The following is a 14,840-nucleotide window of genomic DNA, read 5'->3' as shown; positions in this document are numbered from 1 at the left end:
GGAGGGGAGCTGAGGGGACAGTTTGCAGCAGCAGTGATTTGAGAGACTGCTGATGGCCTTCTTCCTCCCAGCTGGAAGAAGCAGGATGAAAGGTGTAAGGACTTGTGCCACTCTGCATAATAAAGAGAGATCTCCTGAAGTCTAGTGACTGGTTATTTCCCTCTGCTGCCCAAGATGGACCTGCTCCAGTGGAGAAATGCTGCTTAATTGGTTTTGCAACATTCCTGCATTCCCTGTTGTCAGGAGATGATGCTGTCCTGTGTTCTAGGAGGATGATGGCTCAGCTGTTGTCACAAATGCATAAATAGTTCAGCAAGAAATGTAACAAAGGCTCTCTGATATCGCAGAAACAATAAGCAGCAGGGACAATAGAACATCTTGGGAAGAAATGTCTTCTGTTGTTGAGGCAGACATCACCTGGGGGATTAAAGAAAGTTATAAATAGAGAAATGCCTTTTAAATAGATTTTTTGTGTTGCTGCTGCAGGTCTTTGAAGAATGAAGATCATTGACTGATGTGTTTTATTAATGCTCCTCGGTGTTTCAGAGAAACATCTGTCTTATGATTTGACCAAAACTTCATACAGATTTTGATTGCTTGATATGAAAGAGAGTTTTATCAGCAAAAATGGTGATCTTAGTCTATTCCCAGCACAGTAGCTTTTGGTTTGTGATGGCCTTGGACTGGAGTGCTGCCATTCTTCTCATACTTGGTACCTGCATTTTCTGCTGGGCAATCAAAGTGCTGCACTTGAGTTGCTAACAGGTTTAACTGAAGAAAGCCCCACTTTTCTGTTGTACTCCTGCTGTACTGAAGTTTCCTGTCTCAGTTTCAGGTCTGGCTCATTATGCCATGCCTCTTGAACCCAGTTTTATGACCCAAAGAGAGAAATGCCTGTACTGTTCATTTGTCTCTGCTGTTGGACAGTAACTTCTGGCAGTGGTGAACATGTAACCACCTGAGTGAGCACAGCAGCATCAGCAAGTGGTCAGTGAGCTGAAGCCCTTTGTTACTCAGTGTCTTCCTCAGCACGTGCTAATGAAAAGATGCAATTCCACGAGCAGTGGGACTACTCAGTCTTGAGCCAGGGTTTTTTGAGATCAAACCACTGCTGTGTTATCTTTCCAGTCTTGTAGACAGATTCCCACCTTTCTGTGACTGCTGTATTTTGGGAGACAAAGAAAGTGTCTAATGCCAGGGCAAAGCTGAAAGAACTGGGGAAAATGTGAAAAGCTTGTTTAAGAAAGTTATACAACCTTGTGTACAAACAGAGAACAGATTTCTTTACAATCCTCCACAGAGGAAAAACCCTTTTTGTTTCCAGTCTTTATCCATAGTTTGTCAATTTTCACTTAAAATATACAAGCTATGTGAAATATTTTGTTTGGGACATTCTGTCTAGCAATGTAAGGAAAAGATTACATTTAGATATATTTGATGGAGCATTGTTTTTTATTTTCTCTAAAGGATATTTGAGTTCTCAATCAAAATAAAGAGTTATAAAGCACTTTTTACTTCCTGTGGAAGTGTATTTAGGGAAGTGATGCAGTAGGCAGGTTGAAAACTGCTAAGTCACAGTGGACTAATACAGTTAGTAATATGAGCATCTTTAATTAGACTGTAACTTGTTTATCCTGATCTACTTGATTAGTGGCAAACTTCTCTTACCAGAGGAACTCCCTTGGATCTCACTTTCAGTCTCTGAACAAATCATCCTGTGAGTACTGTGCCCCCTTCCTATGGGGATTCTGGCTGTGGAATAAAGAATTTCCTTTGCTTAACCACTGAAGTAAAAGTAAAATTGAAAAGAAATGCTTTGGGAGCCATGGTTACATGGTACTGTGTGCCCTAGAGGATCAGCAGTTGCAACAAGTTTAGCTGCTCTCCTGGAAGTCTGAAGATCCTGCTCCAGAGCTGCAGTGCTGGGATGTTGCCATGTGCCTGCTCACATATCTGTATTTGAAGCAAAACCAAAGGCAGCATCGGGTGATTATGTACCTGGGCCAGTATTAAAATCTGTAGTTGGGTTAAAATTTAATTAACTAAACCATTGGAGGTCATTTGAATACCCTCTCCTCCTAATTTTATGAGAGCAGTTTTAGCTAGACCTTCTTCTGTACTAATGAGTTTTCCCTACAAAAGGTCTGTAGCTAAATTTCTCTGTGGGTCAGTAAGATTTTACTGGCCAGTGGAGTGCTGGGTAGTTCTTGTAATCACAAGTACAAGCAGAATTTTCTCAGTATGAAATACCTGCCAAAAAACTTCAACTTTATATCCCTAAATTTCAGGTTACTAAATGTGTATGAAAATTGTGATCCAGTATAACTCAAGGAAGTACTGAAAATGCTATAGTACATTTATTTTCTGCTGCTATGTTTTAAAATTTTATTTCAGCTTCAATAAAATGGTGCTGTGTATTTCATACCTTCCATTGTTTTTATTTTTGTCCATTGTCATCTTGCTGACTTCCAAATGAAGGGAAGAACAGAGGTGTTCTGGGATATTGGAATAGAAATATATGGGGGGGATGGGAAGGGGCAGATTTCTTTTAGTTTTTTTGTGTTGGGAAGATAAAGTGCTGAATTTTCTGGCCTGGGTGATATCATGAGAACCTGGTGGGGAATTAAAGGAAGACATTGCCTGCAGAAAACTAAAAGTGCTACACAGAAAATTTTTCCTGCATCTTCTGCTGTGGTGGAATCCACTGGATGTGTCAGGATGAATTCCAGATTTGCAGGAAAGATGGTCCCAAGCTTGATCCTCTGTGCAGGCAGAGCTCCAGTGTATGGAACTGAGGAAGGACAGATTGTGATGTTCCTGTGTCCCTGAATGACAGTGTAGAGTATTTTGGTGAATGAGAAGATGGATGGATAGGCATTTCAGCCTGTGAGAAGTGATTTATGTTCCTTTATTAAAGTGGTTCTCTCATGAAATTCAGTGCTTTGTGGAATGCAGAGGATCGAAGGAGATCATCAGATTGTCCCTTTGGGTTTTAACGTGTCAGTTCCAGGATACAAAGAGATCATGTGGAAGAGGAGCAAGGGGACTCAGATTAAAAACAAAGCTCTGAAGTTTAGAGACACATGATTCAGTCTTGTGCTGACATAGACTTATCCATCGTGACCTCTGGGGAGCTGTGACTGGAGACACTTTGGTGACATTCACTTTTTATCTGCTTCATCAGGCAAACCACCAGTAGAGATGTCTCATGAGACTCCTGGTTTCAAACCAACCATTTGTATGTTCAGTTTTGTTGTTAACTTCATTGACATAATGAGTGGATTTAGAGTCTGAGGGCTGGAAGATGTGATGGTAGGATGGAAACCTTGAATACCCACAGTAATGAAGCAGTGTGGGGACATTTTATTATCCAGTGTCTGAATATTTCTCAGTTTGTTTCATGCTGTAACAAACCAAGTTGTGAAGCACTTGGAATGTTTGTGATGATGTGACACTGAATTTCAGTTCTCAGTTCAGACTGGATTCTGCCTGCAAATGGATGGTTGGAGGCAGGGCAAAAGTCAGTTTCTGTAGCTGGGACCTTGCTGGGGAACCTGGCAGATGGTGTTTGCTATGTATAGCTTAAATCTTATTTGGATTTTTTAAAAAATTCTATATTTTATTACTAATTTCCATTTTTACTGTTACTAGAAGACAGTGTTTTTCTTGTAGTTCCTGTGGCATTTCATTTTATATCTGTTGAACCAAAAGAAACAATTCTAGACCCAGCATAGAAGTAGGGGAATAGAAATATCATTTTTCTTCAGACCCTGAATTAGTATTAATTGGGATGCTTGGTTGGTTTTGTGCATCTCATATTTTGCAGGTGAATCTTTTATGCCTTTGTTCTTAAATGATATTTTTTCCATTTAGTGTATGCATGTGCCTTCTCATGCATTTGTGCACACCAGCAAATGCCTGCTGAGGCAGAATTCCTACAGCTGAAGCAGCTGTAAGTGCTTTCCTAACTAGCAAATGCTGCATAACAGGGCAGAACTTCAAGGATTCTCCAGTCTATTTTTTTTTTAATTACTAATGTGTGTATCACCATGTGTGAGGATGTCACACAGAATAAATCTCGAGTCTGTTTTAGTTGATACATGCAATCTTTTGAAATGGTATGCTTTTCTTTCATGGTAAGAACACAATTATATTGGCTTTTTCACAATTCTGTTTCAGATGAGAAGAAGCAGATGGTTGCAAATGTTGAGAAACAGCTTGAAGAAGCGAGGGAACTGGTATGTTCTGGCTTTTCATGTGTTAACTGCAAATTCCTAAAAAAGTAATAGAATCATTGATAGCAACATTTAACACCCATGCCCTAAAAATACTTAGCAATGATATATTAGAAAATGAAATAGTAGTCTTGAAATAGTTCTTATTTGAGGATATGAAATAAGAGTGTATCTTTTTTTTAATCCTCTGTTAAGTGATACAAGGTTTGCACTATTGCTGTAAGTCCATAAATAGTTAGACATAGTTGAGGATTAGGTCTTCAGGAATGGAATTAAATTTTTACACACCATGACTTTGTTTTTGGCTTGTAAGACCCAAGCACCTACTTAATTTCATCTATCAGAATGTCTTGTAGAGTAGTAGATCTTTTTTTCCATTTTAGCAAGTGAGACATAAAGGTGAGGACAAGGGGCCATGGCAGTGTGGGTCACTGCTCCAACAAGAGTGTAGCTGTTAACCAGGCATTAGTTTGTGGCTCACACTGACAAAAAATCCCAGTATGTGACAAACAACTGTGACTCTTTTATTTATTTTGTTCCCGCTACAGCCTGGCATATCTTCCATCTGGGAGGAGGATAAGAGTAAAGTTTTGTAGATGTGGAGTAACTGAGTGTTGGTGACAGCTGAGATTGTCTTTTTCCCACATGGCCAATAGTTCCTTACCTGAAGTTGCTTTTGTTTATTGCTTGCAAATGGCTTTGGTGTATCTAATGTCAGAAATGTAATCTGAATGTTAGAATAAGGAAAGAAATTAGCTTTTCTACCCTAGAATTTCTTGTAATGGAAAAAACTTGGATCAATTTTTTGGCTACTAACTAAATACTAAAATTAATTTTTTGAAGTGGCATAGGAAGAAAAAAAGTCTCTTGCCTGTTTGAAGGCATACATAGTGCTTTTAGTTTAAAAATAGAATTAGTCTTGTAGACCAGAGCATTGGAATAGCATCCAGTAAAGCTGGATCTTGGGATGTCTTCCTGCAGGACGACAAGGCACCTAACCTCTCTGATTTGTTATTCCCAGTGAGACACATGGTAAAATTATTGACTCATTTCATGAGGATGTTCTGTAGATACATTAAGGCATTTTGGGCACTTTCATATTCAAACAGCTGCAAAAAGTAGAAATCTAGAAATGGTTTTCAGCTCATTTTCACTACAAGTTGACATGGCAAAAGACAGAGCAGTACAGAGGAGCTCCAGTGTGGGTGGTCATTCAGATTTGGTTTTCTGCTGAAGTAGGTTGGAAGGAGCAGAAATTGAGGTAATGGCTTCTTACTTCTCTCCTTATGTCAGGAAAAGATCATCTACATTTGTATTTATTACAAGATTAAAATATAAATCCAGTATTTGCATTTTTATGCTAATTATGATCTTCATTTAATGTACTGGCTTTTCTTTCACACTTTTGTTTTAGATCTTTAGATTCAATTATTGGCTTTAAGCAATTACCCAACATGTTTGTGATTAATGTCAAGGCTTGGTTTAGAAATCAATTTGAACAAACCTGCTAATAACAGAACTGATTAAGAGGATCCTATTTTAAACTAGAGGCTACAGTAGAAAATCAAAATAAACCTAATTCCTTGCTGCTGATAATTTTCATACATTGGTTTGCTTCATTGTCTTGCATAGGCAAAGCTGGGATTAGCTGATTTTTATTTCCTACTTGGCTAGGAAATAACACTCTCATGTATTATAAATATTATTATAGAGATAATTTATTTGTGTTCACTAACCAGTGATGGTTTTAAAACACTTTCTGCTTTGTTTGGGTAAAATCACTGGTGTAATTGATTTGATATATATGCAGAACTGACATGAAAACTTTCAGACTCCCAGGCTGCCTTTTCAAACCAGAGCTGTGGAGTAAAGAATCTCTGGAGAGAAATCTTGTTGTTCTACATCCAATGTGGAGTATCTAATTGTTATTTTAAACAGGTTTTTAAGAAAGATGATTGTTGAGCTAACCTTGGGGAAATTGAGTGTAAAATCCAGCATGTGCCAGAAGAATTGTGATTTTTTGAGTGAAATTCTACTTTTAAAGAAGACAACTCTCTCTCTGTTATTTGCCTTTATCTTTGATGAAGAACACATCACAAAATTGTTGTGTTGCAGATGCTGGGTTATTCTTGTCTTGTGTTTTTTGGTTTAGATCTCTATTTTAGTTCCACAGCTTTAGAAACAGAATAAAATAGTGAAGCTTACAAGCTTCTTAAAATACAGCAGCTGATTCCAGAGTCCAGAGCAGATTCATATGGAGAAGTTCCTGTGGGAGGGGGAATCTTATTTTGGAGTGGGCAACATCAGCCACACTACATTGTTGTATTTTTGAGTGGAAGTATGAAGGGCTGCTCTGCTTTTGCTCGTTTATGAAAAATATGATTTTAAGACCAATAAAACCATTTCTGAAAGTGGAGATGCATGAAATTAGGTTGCATTTAGGTTCACCCTTGCTTGGACCACTATGTTCTGCATGGCTTCTCATGGAAATTTCTCAGCCCGGGCACAAAATGCACCCATTTAATCTCATGATGAAAAAACATTGGTAAATATTGGTCAACCTAAACATGTTTCATTGTTGCTCCTTGGACCTTACACTCTCTAATATTGACTCTTTAGAATGAACATTTTAGATATCATGGATCATGGTCTGATTGTTAGTGCAAATTCTGGATTTACTGGTATATGTTTTTGTTTTTATATAACAGACCAGAATTGAGACTTCATTAAAATCTACATATACATACATACATATATATGTATATATATATATATATGAGGGAAATGTTTATAGAACATTTGAGATCAAATATATTAAGATGAAATTGATAAGAAATAAGCTATTAATTCCAGCTATTGGTTTAATTTATAATACCCCCTTTGGAAAGTTAAGCCTGAGCTAAAGAACTGGGTAGAATTAGAAATTGCTTTGTGTGTTTCAATTCATTAGTGACTATTTAATTAAAGTCTGCTTTATAGTTTATTATTGAATATAATTTTGTATAATCAGAATACATCAGGCAAAATGACTTTTAAGTATCTGGCAATTCCATTGATTAAATTCAGATGCTTTTCTTATGATATGAGGATGAAATTTCAAAGTGTAAGCAAGTGATTACATAGGAATAAATTCTAGCAGTCCCTTGTGAAGATCTGCAACCAGTAGCCTGGGACCCTAATTGAGAAGCATTTCTGCTCCTATGCCATATTGTTCAACCCAGATCAGCAGGAGGTGAGTAAATATTGTTTCAGGTGCTTACAGCAACCAAGGAGAGGTATTCTTTTATCTTTTTTGAGTAAATTGGAAAGATTTTAAAAGGCAGGTGTGGAATTCTTCTGCAGTTCAAAACAGAATTCCTGAACAGGCAGCACCATATAGAGCAGGCTCCAGGACCCAGTGGGCAGGTAATTAGCAGCCCTCATTTACAACTTCTGTTTTGGTGTATCCCTGTGCCATATTCTTGTATTTCAGGCCCCTTAGAATTCTACATGGCAAGAATAAATAAAAAAAGCTTTTGAAGGATAGAATACGTCTCTAATTTTTCAATCCATTTGACTGTATGCAAGTTCTTGAATAGCATTGTCATTGAACCCTGAAATTCAACTATTTAATATTCTTACATGTAAATTTGGGATGTAGATTTAGGTAGACAATTCAGGTTATGTAAGTCTGCTGAGATAGCAATATTTAAAGAAAAAATAATTAGTTTATTAAATATAACAATTACTTTATTAAACACACACACTGGTGGAAAATAAAACTTCACACATATATATATATGTAAAGCCATTTTTTAGCCAATGGTTTCCAAAACTGCACAGCTAGGTGAAGGTAGGCAGGAATTATACTGTTTTACTAATTTTATTTTTTTTTTTTCTTTAAGAAGATGTATTCATCACAGTTGGAATTGAAATCCAGAAATATTTGGCTCAAGTCATTCCTTCTGAGTGTTCACAATACTAATGTTGTCACTTGTTTCTTGACTTAAGACTGTGCGAAGTTTTTGATAAATTGTTTCTATATTGCAGAATAAGCAATGTTTTTCCTTATAAAGAAGGAATATTTCTTGACTTTAGGTATATTTCTTGAACTCAGGTAAATTTGTTCTTGCCTTAATTAACCTTTTGATTTATATACCTCCTCTTTATTTTCCCTTGTCAGCTTGAGCAGATGGAACTTGAAGTCCGAGAGATCCCACCCCAAAGCCGAGGGATGTACAGCAGTCGAATGAGGAGCTACAAACAAGAAATGGGAAAACTTGAAGCTGACTTTGTGAGTTTTTAACTTATTACATAAAGAAGGCATCTCTAAGAATTTTCAAAATAAAACAATGCAATTATTCAGGCACACAAGAGGGCATTTTTGACTAGTGTGAGGGATGAGTTCTGCACGTGTCTTGCTATGTATATCGATGAAAACCAAACTGGGGAAGAGAAGCTTTTAGCAGCAGTCCCACACCAATATTCCAGCTGCTGGCCTTCTGAAACTCTTGTTTCTCCATCAGTAGATACTGTGAGTGTTCATGATGTATGCAAAATAGTCAGCTTTTAATCCTATTTTGCAAGGAATGACAGCTTGTAGTGATGTGGGCAGTAACATGAAAGCAGTATGATCTCCAATCTGTGGAATTTTTCAATGTAGCTTATCTCATGTGCACTTCATTTTTTAGTCACTGTGTTGTCTTTTCCATTGCATTTAGATTCTTCTTGGCTTTTGTACAAATTGGTTATAAATACTACATTTTTCTGAGTAATGGATGCAGACTAACAAGATTCCCTTGTCTAGGGGCTTCTGCTACAGTTATCAGTCCTTTTTTTGTGGCTGGGATTTGCACTGAATAGATTTACATAGAGACAAAACTGTTTCCTGTAAAATCATGAAAAAGTTCAAAGGGATTGCAAAGTGTAGGAAAATGCTATGTTAATTGGCAGCAGCTCAGTTCCTCCAGGGTAGGGAGAAAGAAATAACTAGTGGCAGTATTTTCCATTCACTGGAGAGCTGTGAATTTCCTCAGGTTGCTGGCAGCAGTTTAATCCTTCAGGGGAGGGGAGTCAGTGTTTATACCTGCAGCCAAGAAATCCAGCTGACTGTCACTCCTCTGTGCTTCTGCCAAGTTGAGCAGTTGCACAAAAATGTATGAGAAGACGGTTGCAGTTTGTAAAGTTTGAGGAACCTTAGAATAAAAAGACTTGCATCAAAATTTTGAGGCAGTCTCATCTGTTCCCCTATAGGAATTGTGTGTGGCCAAACAGTGACTTCCCAGAGAGAGCAATTTCTGACCAATTGTGAATGCTGTTTATCTTCTCAGATGTGTGAGAATTTGCTGTCAGCATATATTTGTTCCTGGCCTATTCTATATGTAGGTAGATGGTGGAATTCATACTTTCATATTCCCAGGCAAGTGAGAATGAGAGAGTTCAGAGCTGAACACTGTATGGAAGAGGAGAAATGAGTGCAAGGAAATGCATCATAGCACTGGGAGTTACATGAACACAAGAACATGAGTTTGTGCTCCAAGTGAGGAAGCAAAAACAAGATGAGAAAGAGGAAGGAACAGGTCGTAATAATGGATAGAAACAACAGCTCCAAACCCAAGGATCTTCAGCAGAAGATCAAGGAAAGAAAATAATGTGAAGGATGGAGCAAAGTGCTGGAAGAAAACAACTGTGCTTGAAAAAAATCTCTTATATAGCAAATAATGTGGTTACAAAAAAGTGCCTTACATAGTTACAGGTTCTAAGTACTAATATTTTTCTAATTTTGTATGTAAGGATTTAAGACTCTTTTTGGATTATTATCCAGGAAAATAGCAACTTGTTGGAAACTATAGAACAAAATTCATGGCAAAAACTACATACTTCACTGCACAGTCTTGTATTAAGTTCTGCATTTCAAATGTAAAGTGAACGCAGAACCAGCACTAGTAGTTTTATTTTATATTCATTGATAGCATGAAAATTGATCTTGTGATTATTTGAATGCCTTATAGCATCTGAAAATTTGCCCTTACCCAAACAGTTATGGAAAACAGCACCATAGCAGCATGTTTAAAGCTAGGAGAAGGAAACATGAGGTTTGTGGACTGTTCACGTGTCCATTCTTTACTGGCAGGATGAACAACATTAAAGTTTATTTTTGACATTTAATACGTAAGTGGTGAATTTATTTTGTCTTGAGCAGCGTGTGTAATAATGACAAAAGGCCATTACTGTAATACTATTTATTAGGTGCTGTGGCATCTTTGTGAATATGTAGGGGTTTTCTTCCTGTACACTTCACTATGTTGAAGTACATTCTGAAAAATACAGATTTAAGCGCTGTTGAGAAGTTACTCCAAACGTGGCTTTTCATCTCTAACTTTGTAATCAAATAGGAAAAAGTTGCAAATAGGAGATTTATTTCCTCTCACTGCTAATCCTTGCAGTTAGGTGTCAGTGCTCTGCAGTCCAGGGGTGTGTGAAGGCAAAGGATTGCAAAGGCACTGGATTGCACTTGCATAGTGGTAACACACTAATTGCAGTAAATAATATCCGAGCAGAAAAAAACACCTTGCCCAGTCTGAGCCCTCTCTCTTGAAGGAGAACAGTGATAATGAAAAACAGAATAGCACAATTTTGTCTTTAAAAGTATTCAGGAAGCATAGCACTGTTAATACTGATGGGGAAAATGAGCAGAGCGAGCACTGCACCTCAGCTTTAGGCAGAAGTGGTTTCTGGTGCTCCCCTCAGTGCTCTGCAGTCTTCCCTGGGGAGAAATACCAGAACAGGGCAAACATGAAGTGATGCTTCTCTGCAGAAAAGCTGCACACATCTCCAAAAGCCAACTTTCAGGCTTGTGATATGAAACTGTTTGATAAGCCTTATGCTGTGTCTTTTTTCACTTGCAGATGTAAATCTTGTGTTTATTATCTGATTTTCAATATCTCATCCCAAGCCCTTCATTTCTGTAGGGGTGTTGGTCCCCGTTGGGTCGGGAAGGACCGCGGGGCTCTGCCGGGCTGTGAGCGCGCTGGTGGCTCTATCTTGTGGCCCCAAGTGGAGTTGCACATCACAGCCTTGTGCTTTCCTGGCTGCTCCACGGCTTGGGAGCACATGCCAAAGAGTTCCTGAAGCTTAAAACAATCTTCCTATCAAAAGTCTTTCCCCTGCATTTAACAGTGCACCATTGTGCAGTTTAGGTAGGTACAGTTTGTGGTGATTGGGAGTGGGGCTGCAGCTGAACCTCAATGGGCACAGTGTGAGCAGCACTGACAGCAGTGAGCCAGGGAGTGCCCAGGGCACTGACCAACCACCACAGGGAGCAGAGGGCACACAGGGGCAATGCATCAACAGGAGGGGATAAAAGGTTGGGCTGAAGAACAAGAAGGGCCAATGCTTGCAGCCTTCTGAAGTGATGTGGCATTACTCTGTGTGGGTTGAAGCCTTCTGATATTGTATAGTGACCCTCTGTGTATCATGGCCCTCTCGACTGCAGCGTGTGCTGTGGTATATGCTGGGACAGATTTAAGCTTGTAAGTGTTTTTTTTCTGCCTGTTTTATATATAGAATGCCCATGGTGCCTACTTGAAGTAAGTTCTGATGGCAAAAAAGGGTATTTTAAGTATGTGGACTATAGGTGTTGTTTATTCATAGAAATAAAGCATTTCATGTTAATTGTTACCTAAAAGTAGCCAATTTTCTTTAACTAGTGGGGATTTATAGTGGTAAAAGGCTTCCAGATTTTATAAACATTACTTTAAGCTAAGTCCCAGTCCATGTGAAAATGTGACTCTATAAACCTTGTAAATATATGGTTATTTCCTAGCATTTGTATCCATCCCCAGGGTTCCATATACTGGCTCAATGTCAGGGCACCATAAAATAGAAAAAACCAAAGGCAGGCATTTATTTTCCTGAAAAGCTTACTGCTGGCCTATAAGGCATTCAAATAGATGAGGAAATATAAAAATCTTGTAAGACTACATTATACAGTAACATTGGTGTTACAAAGATGAATATTGCACAATCAGTGTTGAAAATGAGATGAGCATATTGAGAAAGAAGAACTAGCCATCAAATAATGGAGGCTACATACAAACTGTTCCTATTCTGTTGGCAGCACAGAGGTAAATCTTGCAGCTAGCATTTATTATCAGTTCAGGAGACAGTGCTCGTTCCTTTTAAATCCTCAGAATTGGTACTGATTTTGGTAATTCTGACTTTGAGAATAACCTTTAAAAGAAAAGGGGTGGGGTAAATTTGCAGATATATATAGATACATTGTAAAAAACTTGAGTAAACATTTAAACATTGTTGGCTTTTAACAATAGCTTCAGTCATTAGTGAGGTATGTATTTACAATTTATACCTCCTGCAGGTTGTTTTTCAGATTACTGTTAAAACTTCAGCTGCTCTTAAGCTTTAAAAACATTTAAGGAGATAACCAGGAGATAATTTTATTGGACAAAGTTAGCTCTCTTGTATGACTCTCAAATACCACCTGAGTCCAGAAGCTCACCTGAACAACTCATGCAGCTGTGTCTGTTGTGTTCTGGCTGTTTTTTGCAAATACCACTTCCCCCATTTCAGGTTCAGTCACCTACCCAGACAAATATGGCTGTAGGCACCTGAAACCATTTCTCAAATGACAAGTTGGTGGCTGTATCTTTATGGCCAGTCTTCCCCAGGTCTCCAGTTTAAACTAAAACTTAAAAACTCCACTGTTGCTGCTGGGTTATTTTGGTTTATAAAGCAAATAGTGCAGTAATGTTCTGTACTTAAAAAATTGTGAGCCATGTGTGGGACTGCTGTGTGTGTATCGTAGTTGTTATATCCTAACAGTGTTCTTGAAAGCAGGGAATCTGTCATGCCAAAATGTCATGTGTGCACAAGAACCTTGCCTGGGCAGGTACAGGTGCCTTTAGTGAAACCTGATCTGTTGACACATATAAAGTTCTGAAACCAGATTGGTTTTTGCTCTGTGAATAGTACAGCTCTTTTGAATGGGGCTGTGGAGGATTTGTTCTAGGGCACACAAGGTTGAACTAAGTTTCAGAAGAAAGAATTTGAATTATCTGGCCATGTACTTTGACAATCTAATTTTGAAAAAGCATATTGTGAACAAAAGTTCCTTCACTGCCATTTTTATAGATACTGTCACCTTCTTGAGATAAGTAATCACTCCTCTGCATTCAACTCAAACTGCTCCTTACAGAGGCACTGTTTGTTTTCCTCTGGTACTTTTCTAATAACTTCTGATATATTTGTCTGCCTGACTGGGGCTGAGCATTAGGTTGGCTTCTTTTCTATAGAGGCTAACTCCACATTGTCCTCAGTTTGTTTTCACTTGTGTCCCACCCTGGTGGCTTTGTGATGGAAAAAGGTGGAGGCATTTCACCTTTTGAAATTACTTGATTTATAATACTGCTATTTTAAATGGGAAAAAAGTGATACAGAAAAAACTGGTTTTTTTTTTTTTTTGGTAACATTCAAGGCCTAAACTCATAAAATATTAGGAAGTGGTATAACTTAGAACACCTGGAGAAAATTTGCTCTTTGTTACTTGTGTCTTAAATTTCTTTTTATTTAGTGTGGAAGTATGAAGATGGAAGTCAATTTATTTCATAATGGAATTTAGTAATGATGAGATGATTTTCTGTGGAGGAAAGTGTAAAAGATGGGAGTTAACATGCTTAATTTGTAATTAACCTAAAGGGTTATGATCATCTTAGCTGAGATTCCTGAGAGGCCACACCAGTGAAACACACCTTAGCTCCTGGGCTTTGTAATTCTGTAGGTATTGCTTACAAAGAATCATCCGTTGTTTGACCAATGAGTGTGTTATGCATCTCATAATTCAGTGTGTGAAGAGGTAATATGCTGGGTGAGGGCAACCAAGCAGCAAACTTTTAATGTCAGCAAAGCTAATGCCTTAACTAAAGTCTTCTCTGAACCAACTCCCCCTTGACCCTCCCAGGAAATTCTGTCTGGCTCATCTGTTAACACATAGGGCTGAGACTGGTGGCTTTTGTGGCTCTTTGTTGGTCCCTCAGCAAGTTGTGGTGGAGGTGATGCACATGATTTTAAGAAAAACCCATTTGTGTAGCTTAGGCTTGGCTGACTGATTACAAATAAAGGTGTTTTCAGGAAGTGATTTGGTGTGTCTGATAACTCTTGTGTGTGACTGGGGGCTGTGAATAATTGAAGGTGTATGACTCAGAGCACTGTAAGCATTCATGCCTCTTTCCTTTCTCCCTTCACACACACAATGTTTCTGTACTAAAGTAACTGAAAAGTGGTCTGTGGCAGACCAGCTGATAGTTTGTAGACATGTTCAGATTTCAGCCCTTTCCCAAGCAGAGAGCTGCAATTTCTGTTTACCATGGAGTTTGCTCTTATGTGAAAACTTCTACTTCTCAAAATAGTAGAGTTAAGTATGTTTGCTGTTCTTTCAAAAGAGAATGGAAGAAACCATGTTCAGTCAAAATTTCTTCTGACCAGCAGATGGGTAAAGTGACTTCATATGGAAAAGGTGAATGGGGGGAGGGCACAAGGGGGAAGGCTTTATTGTTTTTCATTCCCTCAGTGATTTATTATTCTACCTAAATGACACTCCCATACCTTTTG

At 38.2% G+C, this 14,840-nt stretch overlaps 1 protein-coding gene across 4 annotated transcripts in view; it reads left to right on the top strand.

The window, feature by feature from the left end:
* The window catches only part of VTI1A (vesicle transport through interaction with t-SNAREs 1A), a 256,512-nt gene that overhangs the window by 2,490 nt on the left and 239,182 nt on the right, over nt 1-14,840 (top strand). For all 4 annotated transcript variants that reach the window (XM_064717431.1, XM_064717433.1, XM_064717434.1 and 1 more), the window contains exons 2-3: nt 4,180-4,238; nt 8,398-8,508. In XM_064717431.1, coding sequence (XP_064573501.1) covers nt 4,180-4,238; nt 8,398-8,508 — 170 coding nt within the window. The remainder of the gene's footprint in view (nt 1-4,179; nt 4,239-8,397; nt 8,509-14,840) is intronic.

The sequence above is a fragment of the Zonotrichia leucophrys genome, chromosome 6, assembly GCF_028769735.1.
Source record: "Zonotrichia leucophrys gambelii isolate GWCS_2022_RI chromosome 6, RI_Zleu_2.0, whole genome shotgun sequence".
Classification (NCBI taxonomy): domain Eukaryota; kingdom Metazoa; phylum Chordata; class Aves; order Passeriformes; family Passerellidae; genus Zonotrichia; species Zonotrichia leucophrys.
This window is presented reverse-complemented; position numbering and strand designations above follow the sequence as displayed.